Source organism: Panulirus ornatus, chromosome 2, assembly GCF_036320965.1.
Source record: "Panulirus ornatus isolate Po-2019 chromosome 2, ASM3632096v1, whole genome shotgun sequence".
Classification (NCBI taxonomy): domain Eukaryota; kingdom Metazoa; phylum Arthropoda; class Malacostraca; order Decapoda; family Palinuridae; genus Panulirus; species Panulirus ornatus.
The window spans coordinates 86,944,869-86,965,794 of NC_092225.1; the positions used below are offsets into that span (position 1 = coordinate 86,944,869).

Genomic DNA, 20,926 nt, shown 5'->3' on the forward strand with positions numbered 1-20,926 from the left:
AGGCATTTCAGATAAGGGATACTCAACCTGTAGTATATTATCCACTTATCAGTTACACCAACAAAACAATTGTAAATGAAATTATGATGGCCTAAATTCAGCATTTCCTTTCCAGCAACTATAAATCTCTTAGGAAAATCTAAATATTTTCCAAAGAGAAATAAGGCATTTCTGACATGTACAGGACTACCTCCTTACTCACAATGTAGTCTTCAAGCAGTCAAAAGACAAAATATAGAAATTAGAACACCCTGCACTGAAACAAGGAAGAAACTGACATATGTCAATAACAACTGTTACATAGTCTGAGTACTGTATGTCATCTTTGTCAACCTATCTTCACTCATCCTCTACATAAGTCCAAACCATTTCAGCACACTCCCTTCAGCCATCGCAACAACACTTCTTGTTACCAAACCTTTCTCTAACCTTATCATTACTTATTTGATCAACCTTCCTCACACCACATACTGTCCTGAAACATTTCACTTGCAACGTATTTACCCTCTCACATATACATTCATATCAGCATTCCATCCCTCGCACTCATACATCATCATCGGAACTACTATAACTTCAAACAGGTGTTGCTGCACTCTGCCTGCTTGAGGTTACACCGCAAGTGAAAAGTCACTTTTAGTAAGGGAGTACCATCTTGTCAAAGAACTTATCATTCCAAAAGAGGTCACATTTTCCTGCTACTGGAATCAGCACAGTGTTGGGTTGCAGGAGCCTTTAAAAACGTCCTGGGTAACACCAGAGCTCTTTCATAGAAACTGGTCTTGGGGTACATAAATAAATACCTCTAACCATATCCATTTTTGCCCTCCCATAAAGAAATGGCTATTTCGACACATTCTTAGTACTCCCAGAACCTTCACTCCCTCATCCAACCTATAATTCATCTCAGCTTCCATGGTTCCATTTGCTGCCAGGTCCACTTCCTGGTATGTAAAACATTTCACTTCCTCCGAGTTTTCTCATTTCAAACCCATAGCTCAAATAACTTGTCTCTTTGTACTGCTAAATCTAATTACCTTCCTTTTATTCACATTTACTTTCAACTTTCTCCTTTCAAACACTCTCCCAAACTGACAGTAGGCTAAGGTGTGCAAGTGCATGTGTATGTGTCTGTGTGTGTGTGTGCACATACAAAGGAGAAAAGACATAGTACACAGGTGCAAGGTTTAGAGACAGGGCAACACAAGTGTAAAACTCTCTCCTCGTAACACACATATCATCATACACCAGCTTCCACACTTTCTCACTTGAATGTGCCACTAGTGTTGTGTCATTAGCAAACAACAAATGACTTAAAACCCCAATATGTCCAATAGACTCTATACCTGCCTCATCACCCCATCCATACACATATTAAACAGCCATGATGATATCACATCTTCATCTCAAACCAATCACCCTCCACTGTATGTACTCATGCACATGCCTTACTCTCTTGACAAAAACACTTAGCTGCTTCTAATGGCTTTCCTTCCATACCACATATTCATAACACCTGCCACAAAGCATCTCTAGCAACCTTATCATATGCTTTTCTCTAGATCCAAAAATGCCACATACAAAATCCTTTTTCTAAGTACTTTTCACCTACACTCCTCAAACCAAAAAAATTTACCCACACATCCTTTAACACTTGAAACCATACTGTTCCTCCCCAGTATGATGCTCTGTGCATGTCACCACCCTCACAATCACTGTTCTTCCACATAACCAACTAGAAACACTAAACAAATTTATGGCTGTAATTCGAAAACTCACCTCTGTTCCCCTTGCCATTTTATAAAGCAGGCCTATGTATGTATTCTACTAATCCTCAGACACCTCACCATGATCAATGCATACAATGAAAATCATAACTAAACAACACAGCACCCTCTTTTCTGAAGAAATTCAACTGCAATACTATCCACTCCAGCTGTTTTGCCACATTTCATCTTATGTAAGGTTTTCACAATGTGTTCTCTTTACACCAAGCCACTTTCTATGAATCTCTCACTCTAAATACCTTCATAACCCTAACGCTCTACATCTGCCAACCTGTCATCAAACACATTCAATAATTCTTCAAAGTAATGACTCAATCTCCTCTTCACCTCATTGCTGCCCATTACCACTTCTCCATTAGTCCCCTTCATTGATGTGACTATTTGTTAAGTGTTCTTGTTTTTCTCGCCCTATCAATCTACCCCCAAAACCTCCTCTTATTACCCTTGAAGCCTGCTTATACTCCCTAACCCCATTTCTCATTTGCCACCATTTTCATCCTCTGGATGTTCCCCTTGACCTCCTATTGCTTTCTATTCTACATCTCCCAATCATTTCCACTCCCTCTCTTCAAATAATGCTAATACACCTCTCTTTTCTCTTTACTAGCAACTCCATTTCCTCATGCCACAACTCACTACCCTTTCTCACCTACCTACCTCCCACCTTCTGCATGATAAACATTTCTGCACATACCAGCAATGCTTCTCTAAATACCTCCCATTCCTCACCTGCTCCCCTGACTTCATTTACTCTCACCTTTTGACAATCTACACTCAATCTCTCCTCATATTTCTTCACATGAGCCTCTTTTCCATGCTCACTAACATTCACCAACTTCTTGTTACCCATATAATTTCCTCTTTTCCAAAAACCTCTACAAACCTTCACCCTCATCTCCAACAGGTAATGACCAGACATCCTCCCAGCTGCCCCCTCTCAGCACATTAACATCCAAGAGTCTCTTTTGCATGCCCATCAATTAGAACGTAATCCAGTATTGCCCGCTTACCATCTTTCCTACTCCATGTATACTTATATGCCATATATACTCATGTAACTGTCCAATTTTTGAGCAAAACTTTTTAGTCTGTAATTGGGGACTGACCGTTTCACTGACTAATTCAAGAGTGTGCGATGACTGATGTGTGAGTATAAACATACCATAATGTATGAGTAATGTGAGTAATGTGGTGAGTGAAGTGGGTAGTGCAGTGCTCACAAAGCATACTCTATTCATCTTCAAAAACTTTATGATAATTTTACTGTAATGTTACCAAAACATAACATGTTTCAGTTATTAATGGAGAACTGTACTTAAGGAAAACAAGAAGCCTTAGTCAAGGAAGAAGAGGTGTGTTCCTTTGGGGGAAGCAGTTTTGCTTGGCGGAAGCGGTGTTCCATGGTAGGTAGCAAAGGTGGTGTACACCACTCCAGACGGTGAGTGTGTGTGACTGATGCTTGACTAAACATGTAAAGTAATGTATGAGTAATAGAGAGTGAAGTGATTATGGAAAGTGTTGATGAAACATAACCTATGTTTATCTTTGAAAGCTTATCGATAATTTTACCAAAACATTACTAAAACATTGCTTATCTGAGTTATTAACAGAGACCCATACTTCTGGAAAACAACAGACCCACAACTTGGAAGGAGGCACTGTGCTCCTTCAGGGAGAAACATTCTTTGGTGAGTAGTGAGGGTGATGTGCATCACAGTGCAGACAGTGTGTGATGAATAATACTCGAATTAACATGTACCATAAAGTATGAGTAATGTGATGAGTGAAGTGGTCATGGCAATGTTGAGAAAATGGCTAGAGTTTTATCTCTAAAAAGCTTACAGATAATTTTATTGTAATGATAAAAAAAACATGGCTTATTTGAGTTAATAACGAAGAACTGTACTTCAAGAAAACAGCAGGCCCATAGTCAGAAAGTGAAGGTGGTGTGTGATGCCCAGTCAAAGTGCAAATGTTATTTTCACTTCAGCACAAACCCTGTACTATTTCTTATTTTCTCACATAAGTCACACTGTGATGAAAATTGGCATCCTAAAAGTGTCTAGAACCTTGCACCAGTTATGCCACCAAGAGACAATGTAACAATTATTCACCAACCACGCTTACTCATGTGGTTGAGGGTATTGTTGCATCTGCACCACAATACAGGTATCATATGGTCACTTTCATTCACATCAGTATTACAGATGTATATTTCATCTGTTACTGCAATACGCAGTGAGTTCTGCTGAATGACTCCCCCTACCCCCATGAAAAGTCCTGGATATGGGCACATAACATTCTGTATAAGAATGTTTCAACTGACATAATTTGCTTGCTAAATTATATGGTTTATTCTTTTTGTTTGAGTTTTGTCACCTGATTAATAGGCATCTCTCTTGCAGTCACTTCAATGTTCTTGAGCCTCTGAAAAACTGAGACTGACTGTTATATGGCCAAAATTCTTGGGTAGCCAGTTACCTGAGATAGCAGGTTACTTGAGTATCTATGGTATTTCCCTCTTTATTTACCAGGTATTACCAATCACCAGTCCTTTATCAGTATACAACTCTACAAGCTGTTCATTTCTGTTCACCTTACTGAATACCCCATTCCCTATAACAGCCAAATTACCCACTGTTGAATTCAAATAAATCTTCACTAATGGTAATGACATTACTACCCAGAGGAAACAACCTGGACGACCATGTACCACTTCCCAACGCACTTTGAATATCATCCAACATCAAGTAGGTAAGAATCCATTTATTTCAGCACAATAGTTAAAGGAAGACAACCCTAGCCTATAGGCTACTTGGTCATATGTCTGTACATACTATTCATAGCCAGTTTCATGATGACTTGAAATTCAAGAGGGGTATGCCTCACAAGAACAGCTTCTGACAGACTGCTAGTGCTAGACTTGCATTTGCCAAGAAATATTTACAGTAAGATGATGAAAAGTGGAGAAAGTGTTGTGGTCTGGTAAGGCTACATTTGATGTTACTGGAGTCATAAAGGCAAAGTGTACTGAAGGCCAGGTAGTGACCAATATGACTCTCAGCACATACAAGAAACTGTAAAATTTCCAGACTCACTAATGGTTTGGGGGGCTTCTGGCTATAATGGTGTTGGAAGTCTTATGTACTTACCTCGAAATGAGACAATGAATCTGAATCAATTCCTGGAGCTGTTGTGTGATGAATTACCCAACAGTTTTGAGAGGACTGGTTGTGACATTTTTATGCAAGACGGTACACCATGCCACACTACTAAATTAATACATGATGTTGCATTGTGTGGTGTGACATACATTTAGGACTGGCCAGGTAACTAACCTGACTTTAACCCTAATGAGAACTTGTGGTCAATTATAAAGTCACAGTTGTATGGGCGGGATACAACCAACATTCCTAAGTGCCAGGCCGCCATCCAGAATATTTGGGACAACCATGATCCTACATACCTTCAGCATCTTGCAGCATCTCTTCCCAAATGCCTTCAGGACTGTATTAAGGCCAAGGGACATCATACGAACTACTTAGGGGAGTGGGGGTAAATACATGTTTTGTCTTGTTTATTGATATTTTCATGTGTCACACTCTAAGTAAGACACGCTAATTTTTTCTGCCAGCACTGTATATTCTCATTCATGTGCGACAATGTAAGGTAATGCATCCCATTTTGATAAGGAAATTGCTAACACTAAATCAAAATTAGTTTTATTGATACAATTTTATATTGGTATAAAAATAAAGTGCCTCGTACTGAATTGCGTTATAAAATCATGGAAAAAAATTATTACTTTTACACGAAACTGACCCTTTTAATTAAAAGATGCCTATGAAAATTCCCAGATGAAGACTTTTTGAGATAGAATATGATGCAAAGTTTTCTTAATAAAAACTAATTCATACCCAACATTTCCTTGGAACACATACAAGTTTTTGCCTAATAAATACAAAAGGTCCATTTCAGCACTTCGGAGTCTGCAGCAGGATAAGACCTACTCTGGTTCTTCGCAAAACTGCAAATACTCTTCAAAAAATATAAATACACCTCGGGTATATTAATTACATAAGAATGTATTACTCACATAATCCATAAATGTTCCTAACACCCTTATAAGAAAAATAACTGGTGTAATGTATGTGTAAATTTTCCTTTTTTTCAGGATAGTACAGTCAAATAAAAACCTGGTAGACACAGTCCACTTTGATTCTGGAAGATTAAATAAAACCTTAAATACACACCAAAAGTTTATTGTCCATAATACTATTTACAAGAAATGGATAGTTCACTCCAAGAGCACACGGTCAACTGCACTCCCATTCAACAAAAAGAAGGGCATATGTACAGTTGCTATAGGAACAACTGACAAAGTCACATGACCAGGAATTAGGAACCTAGAGGAGGGATCCATATATCCAATAATTTTTTCAGTTATTCAACAGTTCACTTGAAATACACTTCTGCATGATACACACGTAGCTGATGGAATTGTCAAAACAAGAGCTTAACTAGTTATGGGGCTGGGCAAGTAGATGAGAGATTATTTTTGCTTCAATGTAACAGCATTCGCATAACTGCTATTTATGAAAGCATTTCCATAAGTGATACTTCCAGATGTTTAATGATGAGTTCCACGAGTAAAATTTGAAAATGAAAACATAACATGTTTCAGAAAATATAAAAAGCAACATAACTAATCAAAATGAACAATAAGCACAGACAATAATACAAACATAAATAACACATCTTCATTATCCATAGATTCTTGCATATGTTTCAAGGTTGTAATTGCTATGACTGTAAATCATAACAAAAGAAAATGAAGAGTGATTTACATTAGAGTTTCATAAGGAGGATATTTGCTGTATCAAGATAAAACATCCCTAATCTCCCCTTTTATCAGTTTCAAGTAACCTATTGTCTTTTTATTGTATGACCCACATCAGTCTAAGTCTACAAAAGCTGCTTTTGGTCTTGAAAACTATCCATGGTTTGGAGTAAACTTTTTTTATCTCTTTTAAGGCACACGGAGCCTATGTGAAGCACCAGGTCTGTCTTAATCTATATCTAAAGAGGCACCACATTATGTCATGTTGTAAATAATAAAAAGTGAGATCTTGTGATGCATGCTCATACCACAATCATCCTACATCCCATGATGAGATAGGTTATCAAGGATGGCTTCACTTATTAGAAATCTTCAAAACCAGGACTTATTACCAGTACATCAGATGTACATAATTACACTGTAACAAATCATAAATTTGTTACAGCAAATCCAAGATAATCAGAGATGCAATGTAAATTACAAATCAAGTAATTTACAAAGTTCTTCATTTTGAGCAATCACATTAAAGACCTTTCACCCTTAAAAAAATATACACTAATATTTACCACAATAAATTATCCTCAATGCATCAAATACTGTTTTTTAATTATATACTCTGCTTGTCTACATTATACAGCTTTTCTTGCAGCTGCTCTCAGTACTGCACAAAGTACAGCGCAGAGTACTGTCAAAATAGCTCACTATGGCGTGGTAATGGGTACTTACAGGGTAGGCTTTTCAGAGTTAAGGTCATGAAGCCAAAATACTGTACCTGTACTGTATATTGTACTCATATCATCAAAACACCTTTATCTGTATCATCAGGCAGCCTATGCTGCCTCCTCTGTCCTCCAACGTCATGACAAGTGAGCTGATATGTATTCTTGATTTGCTCATTTTGCACCAATTCCTGACCTTTCCTTAGCCAAAACTGTAGTTTTCTTATACTCTGTAACACTGATTCCTATTTTCACGTAACCAACCTTTGTTTAAGAGTTATGAACTTTTCCTTTACTGACAGGCTGTCATTGCTACTGTACCTTACTGTAAGTGTCAACAATACAAACATTTTTTACCATCACATGGATCTGAATCAATGCACTGAGAAAAAGAGTACTCTATTTCACTGCTGTATACAGTATCATAGCTCACAATTACATTTTGTGAGAAACACAATACTGAAAAAGCACTCAAAACAGATTGTAAAGCCATATGACTCAACAGTGTTTAAGCACACAGCCTACTGAAGATAGGGGGTCTACAATTTGTCATTATGGTCATTAGTTGGCATGTATTTATGGAGACAAATTACTTAAGGATAGCTGATACACTGATGACTGTACTGTACATGTGAATCTTATCCAAGCATTCTGACCACAAACCAGTTCCAAAAATTCATGTCTAGAACAAGACAGTATTGCTTGAAACATTTGTTGAAGAGTTCTCCATGTTATTTGGATATGAAGTACATAAGTCACTGCTTGTGTATCCGAAAAAAAAGTATAAAATCAATAAAGTGCCACAGTAACCAAAAATGGAGGAAAATGAGAAAATTAGAAAGTACTGAGAAAACCAAAAATCACTGAGAATACAGAATAAACTTTATGAGAGGCACGAGTGAAATCTAGACTGCCAGACTAAAAGACTAAAAAATGGGATGCAATATGAATGTGGGCAAAGAACTAACACTGGGAGAGAGAATATTTCTCACATGCTAGGGTTTCCATGGCTAACCGGTGCTAACCTTTTCAGCTCTTGCACTGTGATGAATTGAACCACTGTATATCCATGTTTCCATTTCACAACTTAGCTACTGGCCCACATTACAGGATAAAATCATCTTAATCATTTTATCCCGTTCAACAAGAAAGGTTACTAACTTCACTGTATCCTCAAAATCAGTCTTCTAAAAATTAAATACCCCCTCCCCCTGATATAAAACTAAATTTCTTTGAGCAGCATATCATAACATAATCATGTTGGTGAGGCATGTCGACGGAGAACCAAGTCTGTGGGTTGGTCATCCTCTACACAATCAAACTCCTCAGTTTTGCATTTTCCTTCCTCACCATCCTCCTCCTCTTCCTCTCCTCCACCAGTTCCTATCCTGCTTTGTGCTGTTGATACTCCTACAACCACAGATGCTGCAGCAGCTGCAGCTTTTTTCTGTGTGGCTGTGGAACACAGCAACACATGTTCCTTGATATAGTATCTATTCCTAAAGGTACGCCGGCATATTGGGCAAACATATTCCTCCCCTGAGTGTTGTACACGTTTGTGTTTGTTCAGATTTGAACGTGAAGTAAAAGTCTTGTTGCAAATATCACAAATTATTGGCGATGCAACTCCAGTGGTAGTCATTGATCGCACAGTAGTGGAAGGCTGGAGTGTACCTCCACTGCATACTCCAGTAGGAGAACTACTGATATTAGACAGGTTGGGCACAAGGGAAGCCAATGGGGAGGGTGTGAGAGAAGGAGAATGCCCATCAACAGATGGAGAGCGACCACTTGGAGTTGAGCATCCACTTGTTCCAGGAGATCTGATGGTTAACTGTTGCTGTGACTGGGATTTTGGTTGAGGAAACTGAGATTGTCCTTTACAGCGAAATCCTCCACTAGGTGATGCTGGAGACCTGATGAGACTAGGTGACAACCCCTGACCTGGGGACCTACTTTGTCCTGGGGACTTGGTGTTGACTGGGGATGTGCCCTGACCAGGGGACCTGTGAACGCCTCCTGCCGAGCCCAAGTGGTCCGCTACAAGGCGCGCGAAGGTGCCTGAAAGTAGCAAAACAGCATGTGACTACTGGGCTGGCAGGGGCGGGTCCAAGGCGAGGCGGAGAGCCAAGGGTCACATAGGAGCCAAGTTCCTGCCAAGAACCCTTTTGTTCATCACATTTCATATTCATTCAGTAATTTAATATACAATATTGGATCAAAAATTTCCATTCCTTTTAAAACATGAAGAATGCTAAGTTTTCTGTGCAAAAGAATAAAAATATTACAATATCACTACAAAAACAAAACATGGAATACTTTATCCCTCTCACTAAACCTGAATAATCATAATAAGTCTATAAAACCATTCCTCTATTTTCACAAGATGCAAATTCTCATGAAGTAGGTAATTTGGGAGAACATAAAGACAATACAAGTATTCTGAAGAGAATAAACTTATAAAAAGCTATCTGTCAAGAAGGAAAAATACTACTACTTAAACAGAATTAGAGCTGATGATATAAGTAACAAGGAAGAAACACTTGGCTAAAAATAATTCATGAATTCTGTTATACACTGCCATGCAAGTAGAAATAAACAGAGGGAAAAGGATGATACGTTTACATATGATTTTTCTATAACAAAAACATCACGACAGAAAACAAATTTCAGCCCTTACCTCTTTTATTTCCATTTGTAAGCATGGCATATATAGTCTATGTAAATTCTCATTTGACATTTGAAATGCAGTTAAATGATGATGATGATGTTTCTACATGAAAATAATAAGGATAATGTTTGAAAAAGATTCCAAAGTCTGAAACAATTACGATCAGTAATATAATCATTTGCAGTATGTTAGATACTTGAGTAACTGTAATCATGTTACTATAGTTCTTGGCTATTCCTCAGTGTATGAAAAACCATCATGTCTATGTTAATGAAGTTCATACAAATAACTGCAACTGATTCCTCCATCAAAATCACAATGAGGCATAAAACCTTCATTCCAGAATATTCAAAGGAAAAGACAAACTCCATGAGATTAGTACTACTGTATCTGAAAAATTGATTTTTCAAAGCAAAATCTTGCACACACACACACAAAAAAAAAAAAAAAAAAAAAAAAAATGAATGAGAATACTATAAGATTCAAATCTTCCATATGAAAAAAAAAAAAAAAATTGGTCTGAAAAAATCTTGAAAATTTTATTATCAGTTCCTAAAAGGTCACTAACATCCACATATGCACTCAGACATTCACTAGTTGCATGCTAACAATAAACACTTAACATGCACACACAAAAAAACAAAGTCTCCCATTACAATCTTACTGCAATATGCTCAGCACTCAGTTTGCAACAGAAGCAGACCATTCTCTTTCAAACCACTTCATACCTAGTCACAACCCTAAAGAAGAGATAATCACTTCAAAGATTCCCCCACCCAGAATAAACACAAAAATAAAATGTACACAAACTTAAATAGCACAAGCACTCCATAACTGTTCTTTAAACCAAACTTAAACACCATGCTACCAGATATTCAACCATCTGAAACTACGCTTCAGAAACACATATGAGTTATGTCCTATCTCTGTCCTGAACAACTACTATCTTTCCAGCATTATAAACACTATTTCAACATATCACAAAATTTGTCATGCCCAAGATGCTACTTTCAAACCGAGGACAGTGAACACTTAACTCTTCAATTGCCCTGCATTCAAATCACAAAGGTCCTGCCTAATAGACAAGGCTGGCTTCCTGAGTACACTGGGAGCCCAAAGAACAGACTTCTGTGGCAGAAGGTATGGTACAAAAAGGCCAGTGGGGCCTCATTGTGGATAGAAGGCTTAGGTTTCAGTGCATTATACAGTGACAGATAGAGTGAGGATATATGCACACAAGGTCATTTCTTCATCTGTTCCAGGCAACTACCTCGCTGATGCAGGAAACAGCAAGCATATATGTATGATACTTATATTAATCAATTTGTAAATATCCCAAGACAAATTTCTTTGAAAGACTCCAGGTGGTACCACCTTTCTAAAGGCACCTGCAACTCAAGGTTGCACTACATCCAGCAGCAAAGAACTGACGACTCCTTTGGAGTGAAAAGTTCTTTGACAAGGTTGTACTCCCAGTGATACAACCTCACCAGAGTTGACTTTTCATTAACATTATTACCTATAGGAGGCAGAGTCCAGTAACACCTGATAATCATCTAAAAAAAAGGGGGTGACTGTATTGTTGACTGGCTGATAAGGTTATTTAATGTATGTATGATTCATGGTGAGGTGCCTGAGGATTGGCGGAATGCTTGCATAGTGCCATTGTACAAAGGCAAAGGGGATAAGAGTGAGTGCTCAAATTCCAGAGGCATAAGTTTGTTGAGTATTCCTGGTAAATTATATGGGAGGGTATTGATTGAGAGGGTAAAGGCAAGTACAGAGCATCAGATTGGGGAAGAGCAGTGTGGTTTCAGAAGTGGTAGAGGATGTGTGGATCAGGTGTTTGCTTTGAAGAATGTATGTGAGAAATACTTAGAAAAGCAAATTGATTTGTATGTAGCATTTATGGATCTGGAGAAGGCATATGATAAGAGTTAATAGAGATGCTCTGTGGAAGGTTTTAAGAATATATGGTGTGGGAGGCAAGTTGTTAGAAGCAGTGAAAAGTTTTTATCGAGGATGTAAGGCATGTGTACGTGTAGGAAGAGAGGAAAGTGATTGGTTCTCAATGAATGTAGGTTTGTGGCAGGGGTGTGTTTATGGATGGGGTTGTTAGGGAGGTGAATGCAAGAGTTTTGGAAAGAGGGGCAAGTATGCAGTCTGTTGGGGATGAGAGAGCTTGGGAAGTGAGTCAGTTCTTGTTCGCTGATGATACAGCGCTGGTGGCTGATTCATGTGAGAAACTGCAGAAGCTGGTGACTGAGTTTGGTAAAGTGTGTGAAAGAAGAAAGTTAAGAGTAAATGTGAATAAGAACAAGGTTATTAGGTACAGTAGGGTTGAGGGTCAAGTCAATTGGGAGGTGAGTTTGAATGAAGAAAAACTGGAGGAAGTGAAGTGTTTTAGATATCTGGGAGTGGATCTGGCAGCGGATGGAACCATGGAAGCGGAAGTGAATCATAGGGTGGGGAGGGGGCGAAAATTCTGGGAGCCTTGAAGAATGTTTGGAAGTCGAGAACATTATCTCGGAAAGCAAAAATGGGTATGTTTGAAGGAATAGTGGTTCCAACAATGTTGTATGGTTGCGAGGCGTGGGCTATGGATAGAGTTGTGCGCAGGAGGATGGATGTGCTGGAAATGAGATGTTTGAGGACAATATGTGGTGTGAGGTGGTTTGATCGAGTAAGTAACGTAAGGGTAAGAGAGATGTGTGGAAATAAAAAGAGCGTGGTTGAGAGAGCAGAAGAGGGTGTTTTGAAATGGTTTGGGCACATGGAGAGAATGAGTGAGGAAAGATTGACCAAGAGGATATATGTGTCGGAGGTGGAGGGAACGAGAAGAAGTGGGAGACCAAATTGGAGGTGGAAAGATGGAGTGAAAAAGATTTTGTGTGATCGGGGCCTGAACATGCAGGAGGGTGAAAGGAGGGCAAGGAATAGAGTGAATTGGATCGATGTGGTATACCAGGGTTGACGTGCTGTCAGTGGATTGAATCAGGGCATGTGAAGTGTCTGGGGTAAACCATGGAAATTTGTGTGGGGCCTGGATGTGTAAAGGGAGCTGTGGTTTCGGTGCATTATTACATGACAGCTAGAGACTGAGTGTGAACGAATGGGGCCTTTGGTGTCATTTCCTAGCGCTACCTCGCACACATGAGGGGGGAGGGGGTTGTTATTCCATGTGTGGCGAGGTGGCGATGGGAACAAATAAAGGCACACAGTATGAATCATGTACATGTGTATATATGTATATGTCTGTGTGTTTATATATATGTGTATAGGTATGTATATTTGCGTGTGTGGACGTGTGTGTATATACATGTGTATGTGGGCGGGTTGGGCCATTCTTTCGTCTGTTTCCTTGCGCTACCTCGCTAACGCGGGAGGCAGCAACAAAGCAAAATTAATAAATAAATTTTCAAATAAATATATTTAATTTTCCAAAAGAAGGAACAGAGAAGAGGTCCAGGTGAGGATAATCCCTCAAAGGCCCAGTCCTCTGTTCTTAACGCTACCTCGCTATCGCGGGAAATAGCGAATAGTATGAAAAAAAAAAAAAAAAAAAAAAAAAAAAATATATATATATATATATATATATATATATATATATATATATATATATATATATATATATATGTATGTAAGTAGGAGAGATGGCCAGAGAGCGTTATTGGATTATGTGTTAATTGACAGGCGCGCGAAAGAGAGACTTTTGGATGTTAATGTGCTGAGAGGTGCAACTGGAGGGATGTCTGATCATTATCTTGTGGAGGCTAAGGTGAAGAGTTGTATGGGTTTTCTGAAAAGAAGAGTGAATGTTGGGGTGAAGAGGGTGGTGAGAGTAAGTGAGCTTGGGAAGGAGACTTGTGTGAGGAAGTACCAGGAGAGACTGAGTACAGAATGGAAAAAGGTGAGAATAATGGAAGTAAGGGGAGTGGGGGAGGAATGGGATGTATTTAGGGAATCAGTGATGGATTGCGCAAAAGATGCTTGTGGCATGGGAAGAGTGGGAGGTGGGTTGATTAGAAAGGGTAGTAAGTGGTGGGATGAAGAAGTAAGATTATTAGTGAAAGAGAAGAGAGAGGCATTTGTACGATTTTTGCAGGGAAAAAATGCAATTGAGTGGGAGATGTATAAAAGAAAGAGACAGGAGGTCAAGAGAAAGGTGCAAGAGGTGAAAAAGAGGGCAAATGAGAGTTGGGGTGAGAGAGTATCATTAAATTTTAGGGAGAAAAGGGAGAAGTGGTAGAGGATGTGTGGATCAGGTGTTTGCTTTGAAGAATGTATGTGAGAAATACTTAGAAAAGCAAATGGATTTGTATGTAGCATTTATGGATCTGGAGAAGGCATATGATAGAGTTGATAGAGATGCTCTGTGGAAGGTATTAAGAATATATGGTGTGGGAGGAAAGTTGTTAGAAGCAGTGAAAAGTTTTTATCGAGGATGTAAGGCATGTGTATGTGTAGGAAGAGAGGAAAGTGATTGGTTCTCAGTGAATGTAGGTTTGCAGCAGGGGTGTGTGATGTCTCCATGGTTGTTTAATTTGTTTATAGATGGGGTTGTTAGGGAGGTGAATGCAAGAGTTTTGGAAAGAGGGGCAAGTATGAAGTCTGTTGGGGATGAGAGAGCTTGGGAAGTGAGTCAGTTGTTGTTCGCTGATGATACAGCGCTGGTGGCTGATTCATGTGAGAAACTGCAGAAGCTGGTGACTGAGTTTGGTAAAGTGTGTGAAAGAAGAAAGTTAAGAGTAAATGTGAATAAGAGCAAGGTTATTAGGTACAGTAGGGTTGAGGGTCAAGTCAATTGGGAGGTGAGTTTGAATGAAGAAAAACTGGAGGAAGTGAAGTGTTTTAGATATCTGGGAGTGGATCTGGCAGCGGATGGAACCATGGAAGCGGAAGTGAATCATAGGGTGGGGGAGGGGGCGAAAATTCTGGGAGCCTTGAAGAATGTTTGGAAGTCGAGAACATTATCTCGGAAAGCAAAAATGGGTATGTTTGAAGGAATAGTGGTTCCAACAATGTTGTATGGTTGCGAAGCGTGGGCTATGGATAGAGTTGTGCCCAGGAGGGTGGATGTGCTGGAAATGAGATGTTTGAGGACAGTATGTGGTGTGAGGTGGTTTGATCGAGTAAGTAATGTAAGGGTAAGAGAGATGTGTGGAAATAATAAGAGTGTGGTTGAGAGAGCAGAAGAGGGTGTTTTGAAATGGTTTGGTCACATGGAGAGAATGAGTGAGGAAAGATTGACCAAGAGGATATATGTGTCAGAGGTGGAGGGAACGAGGAGAAGTGGGAGACCAAATTGGAGGAGGAAAGATGGAGTGAAAAAGATTTTGAATGATCGGGGCCTGAACATGCAGGAGGGTGAAAGGCGTGCAAGGAATAGAGTGAATTGGAACGATGTGGTATACCAGGGTCGACGTGCTGTCAATGGACTGAACCAGGGCATGTGAAGCGTCTGGGTTAAACCATGGAAAGGTGAGGATGTTTCCTCAGAGGCCCAGTCCTCTGTTCTTAACACTACCTCGCTGAGGCGGGAAATAGCGAATAGTATGAAAGAAAAAAAGATATACGGTGTGATGAGTTTGACTGAGTAATGAAGGGGCAAGAGAGATATGCGGAAATAAAAAAAAGTGTGGTTGAGAGAGCAGAAAAGGGTGTGTCGAAATGGTTTGGACATATGGAGAATATAAGTGAGGATAGATTGACAAAAAGGATATATGTGTCAGAGGTGGAGGGAACAAGGAGAAGCAGGAGACCATATTGAAGGTGGAAGGATGGAGCGAAAAAGATTTTAAGTGATTGGGGTATGAACATACAGGAGGGTGAGAGGTGTGCAAGGAATGGAGTGAATTGGAACAATGTGGTACACTGGGGTTGACTTGCTGTCTCTGGACTGAACCAGGGCATGTGAACTGTCCGGGGTAAACCATGGAAAGGTCTGTGGGGCCTGGATGTGAAATGGGAGCTGTGGTTTTGGTGCATTACATATGACATCATGAGACTGAGTGCGAACGAATGTGGCCTTTTTTGCCTTTTCCTGGTGCTACCTCGCTGGAGGGGGGGTGATGCTATTTCATGTGCCGCAGGGTGGCGACGGGAATGAATGAAGGTAGCAAATATGAGTATGTACATGTGTATATATGTCAGTATATGTACATATTGATATGCAAATGTACGTATAAGTGCACGTGAGGGCATTTATATACATACATGTACATGTGGGTGGGTTGGGCCATTCTTTGTGTTTCCTTGTGCTACCTCGCTAACGTGAGAGACAGCAATTAAGTATAATAAATATATATATTGTTACAAATGTGTGTGTGTTTGCCCAATGTTCATATGTGTGTCCCCTTGTGTGCTTAAGGTGTAAGTGATGATTTATGTTGTAGGATGGCAGAGAGGGGGCCAGGGCCTATATTATCTCGGCTTGGGTTTCAGTCCCCTGGCTGGGTCATCAATCCAGTTACCCTCAACACTTAGGCCTGTCGTCTTTCCCACACCCAAGATGCTAGATGGCAAAGGTCAGGAGCAGAGGTCGTGTCGGGCCATCAATCCAGTTACATGTAACACTTGGACCTGTCATTTCTCCCCCGTCCAAGGCACCAGACGGCTGAGGTAAAGAGAGGAGGTCACTTTGGAAATATGGCTTCCTGTTCATTGTTGTTACCGTTAGGACAGGAGGAGGTTGGGCCTTAGGCAAGATGAGGGCCGGACTTAAGACCCTCCAGTCAACCAGGAGGGGTACTATGAGCCACCCTCCTCCAGTCAGAGCCAGACCTTAGGACTCCAGTCAACTAAGAGTGGCACTATGAGCCACCCTCCTCCAATCACAGCTGGACCTTAGGCCTCTAGCCAATCAAGAGTGGCACTCTGGGTCACCCTTCTCCAATCCCACTTGAGACTAGGGCAGCAGGTTGGGGGCAGGCTACTCCTGGTTCGCTCCTCTCTTCAATAAAAACCTCTGATGCCAGCTGGGCCACGATTCCTTAGCTAACCCGCGGGCCCAGCAGGTAAGTAGGCTTGCCCTCTGTCTCAAACCTGCAGCCTACGATCACTGTGTAAAGTGGCACTATACTAAACTCTTCGGCGTTGCACTGCCTGTGTCAATTAGGTCCGAGTGTCATAGAGCATTGTAACTTGTCCTAGAAATGTCCAACAAATAAGTGTATCTCAAATCATGTTTCTAAAGTTAAATTGTCATACAGTTAAGAGATCTCCTGGTTTGAAGTCTTACCTGGAATACTGAATTCATGTTCAGTGTTAGCGTAAATGACTTGTGCCTGATTAATGTGCTTTTGTTATTTTGTACTCTTTATTTCTTGTATTACAAGTAGTTTTAACACTCATCTTTGATTTAATCCCATAACTCTAAGATAGTGTTATCTGTGTGCGTAGTTGATGATCCTTCCCAGTAGAATGATCCGTAACAATACATTTATGATTGGTTCCCAGTAAATGTTGGTTTGCGGCTGAGGTGTGTGATATCTCCATGGTTTGTTTAATTTGTTTTAAGGATGGGGTTGTGGGGGAGGTAAATGCAAGAGCTTTGGAGATAGGGGCAAGTATGAAGTCTGCTGTGGATGAGAGGGCTTGGGAAGTGAGTCAGTTTTTGTTCACTGATGATACAGCGCTTGTGGCTGATTCGGATGAGAAACTGTAAAAGTTGGTGACCAAGTTTGGTAGAGTGTGTGAAAGAAAAAAGCTGAGAGTAAATGTGAATAAGAGCAAGGTAATTAGGTACAGTAGGGTTGAGGGACAAATTAACTGGGGTGTAAGTTTGAATGGAGAAAAACTGGAGGATGTGAAGTGTTTTCGATATCTAGGAGTGGATTTAGCAGTGGATGGAACCATGGAAGCGGAAGTGAGTCACAGGTTGGGGAGGGGGTGAAGGTTCTGGGAGCACTGAAGAATGTGTGGAAGGCGAGAACGTTATCTCGGAGCAAAAATGGGTATGTTTAAAGGAATAGTGGTTCCAACAAAGTTATATGGTTGCGAGGCATGGGCTATAAATAGGGTTGTGCGGAGGACGGGGAAAGGGCTATAGATAGGGTTGTGCGGAAGAGGGTGGATGTGCTGGAAATAAAATGTTTGAGGAGAATATGTGGTGTGAGGTGGTTTGATTAAGTAATGAAAGGGTAAGAGAGATGTGTGGTAATAAAAAGAGTGTGGTTGAGAGAGAAGAAGGTGTATCGAAATGGTTTGGTCACAAGATAAGAATGAGTGAGGAAGGATTGACAAAGAGGATACATGTTTCAGAGGTGGAGGGAACGAGGAGAAGTGGGACACCAAGTTGGAGGTGGAAGGATGGAGTGAAAAAGATTTTGAGCGATCGGGGCATGAATATACAGGAGGATGAAAGGCATGCAAGGAATAGAGTGAACTGGAATGATGTGGTATATTGGGGTCAACATGCTGTCAGTGGATTGAACCATGGCATGTGAAGCGTCTAGGGCAAACCATGCAAAGTTTTGTGGGGCCTGGATGTGGAAAGGGAGCTGTGGTTTCAATGCATTACACATGACAGCTAGAGACTGAGTGTGAACGAATGTGGCATTTGTTGTCTTTTCCTAGCGCTACCTTGTGCGCGCGCAGGGAGAGGGTGGTGCCATTTTATGTGTGGTGGGGTGGTGTCGGGAATGGATGAAGGCAGCAAGTATGAATTATAAGCATGTGTATATATGTCTATGTATGTATATGTATGTATACACTGAAATATATAGGTATGTATATGTGCGTGTCTGGGCGTTTATGAATATACATGTGTACGTGGGTGGATTGGGCCATTCTTTTGTCTGTTTCCTTGCGGCACCTCGCTAATGAGGGAGACAGCGACTAAGTATAATAAATAAAGAAATATAAATAATATATATCATCAAGGGAAGAACTTTTCCTCTAAGGCTCATTCCTTTGTTGTTGATGCTACCTCGCTAATGCAGGAAATGACAAATAAGTATGAAAAAAATATATGTGTGTGTGTGTGTGTGTGTGTGTGTGTGTGTGTGTGTAATAGGATATATATGTCAGAAATGGAGAGAACAAGGTGAATGGAGAGATCAAATTAAAGATGGCAAGATGGAGTGAAAAAGATTTTGAGCAATTGGGCCCAGAACATGCAATAGAGTGAAAGGCATGCATGGGATAGAGAATTGGAATGAAGTGGTATGCTGTCAATATACTGAACCAGGGTACATGAAGCATCTGGAGTAAACCATGGAAAGTTCTATGGGGTCTAGTTGTGGATAGGGAACTGCTGTTTTGGTGCATGGGCTACCATGCTAACGTGGGAAACAGTGATCAAGTATGAAAACAAATATACATTAAACCCTCTGTTATCCATAATTTGAGACAATGAAATATTCAAAACTTTTTTTTTCATTTTAGTTGCAATGCTTGAAAAAAAAAAAATTATACCTCTGATTTGGTATCACCTGAACACCCTTTCCTAAACAGTGTTTCTGTTCTCCTCCATGGTCTTTGAACAACTTCTTCAATTTCCTTAACTCCACCTGCAGCTGTGCTATCCTCTGATTCTGTTCCTTCACAAGCTTCCATAGCATCCCTAAACATATGGTATGTGATGTTTTCAAGTCTAATATCCTTTCACTTTTATCTCTAGTCTTTTCTTTGCCATCTTGTTTTAATAGACTGGCTGTGGTATATTCCTGTAACTAAATTCATACTATTAATTTCTGTTCAGGCAGAGTTAGAGTTATTCAAATTATTCCCTAAAATAATACTAGTAGCATTTATTGAAGATTACTAGAGTAAATTCTACAGGAGAAGAGAATCAAAATGTCCAACTGCCAGGGCATTGCCTTTTGGTTATACTAAAAATAAAAATTACACTAGCATTTAGCAATGCTGGACTTTCATACACTGATTTACCACACCAGTTCACTTCAAAGCAATACCCAGCCACTGACTTACTAATTGGGTCCCTTCAAAAGAGAGATAAAATACAAGTAAAATATCTTGATTCAGTCAAGCTGGCAATACTCCTTTCAATTTGAACCTAGGAAGCTTTTACTCCCAAATCCCACTTAAACTCACAAAATTTGGCACTTTCACACTGAATATCTAATGAATATACCACTTGGGGCCCCCTTTATAATCTACTACTCCCTTAATTCTACATAACTGGCTTAATGAGCTGCAGATCCTCCAAAATCATAAAAAAAAGGGAAGATCACAGCCTAAACCTCTTTCTCTGACCACCAGAAACTGTCAGAAGTGAGGAGAATAGGGAAAAGAGGGAAGACTTAATTGGAGATGGAAGGATGGAGTGAAAAATATTTCAAATGATTGGGATACGCACATGCAAGAGGATAAAAGGCACCCACAGGATAAAGTAAATTGGAATGATGTACTAAACAGGGAGCAACTTGCTGTCAATGGACTGAATCAGATGTTAAGCAGCCAAGGAAAACCATAGATAAGTCTGAGGGACTTGGTTATGGATGGGGCACATGACAGCTAGAGAAAGGATATGAGCAAATGCTGCTTTTCTTTCTCTGTTCTTGGTTCCACCTTGCTCACACAGGAAATGGTAAATAAGTATGAAGAAACTATGAATCTCAATTGATTTTTAAAAATTTCATATTTTCAAAAATGGTTTTTCTTGTAATATGCATGAGTTAAATGGAAGTAACTTATTAATCAGTATAAAGCTATGGATTTATATAACCAACTTTAACAAACATGCAGTAACCTGTGTAAATAATTTAAACATTCATCCATGAACAGGTAACACATTTTCTTTTATTTTAGGTCAGCAACAACAGCCAATGGATAACTGGCAGTACCATTAGGGTCAGCATCAACAGAAGCAAACACAAGCAGAAAAGTGGATGCAACAGAATCCTTAGTGGCTGGGGAGGCACCTCTGGAAAAAGAAGCTCCAGCA

General features: G+C 39.9%; 1 protein-coding gene across 5 annotated transcripts in view; it reads right to left on the reverse strand.

Annotated features, from left to right (window-relative positions):
- The window catches only part of LOC139757955 (uncharacterized), a 751,714-nt gene that overhangs the window by 281,180 nt on the left and 449,608 nt on the right, over positions 1 to 20,926 (reverse strand). The window contains exon 7 of one of the 5 annotated variants that reach the window (XM_071678914.1): positions 6,034 to 9,407. The exons of the other annotated variants lie outside the window; for them this stretch is intronic. Coding sequence (XP_071535015.1) covers positions 8,602 to 9,407 — 806 coding nt within the window. The 3' untranslated portion in view covers positions 6,034 to 8,601. Of the gene's footprint in view, positions 1 to 6,033; positions 9,408 to 20,926 lie in introns of those variants that run through there. 5 annotated transcript variants of the gene reach the window in all.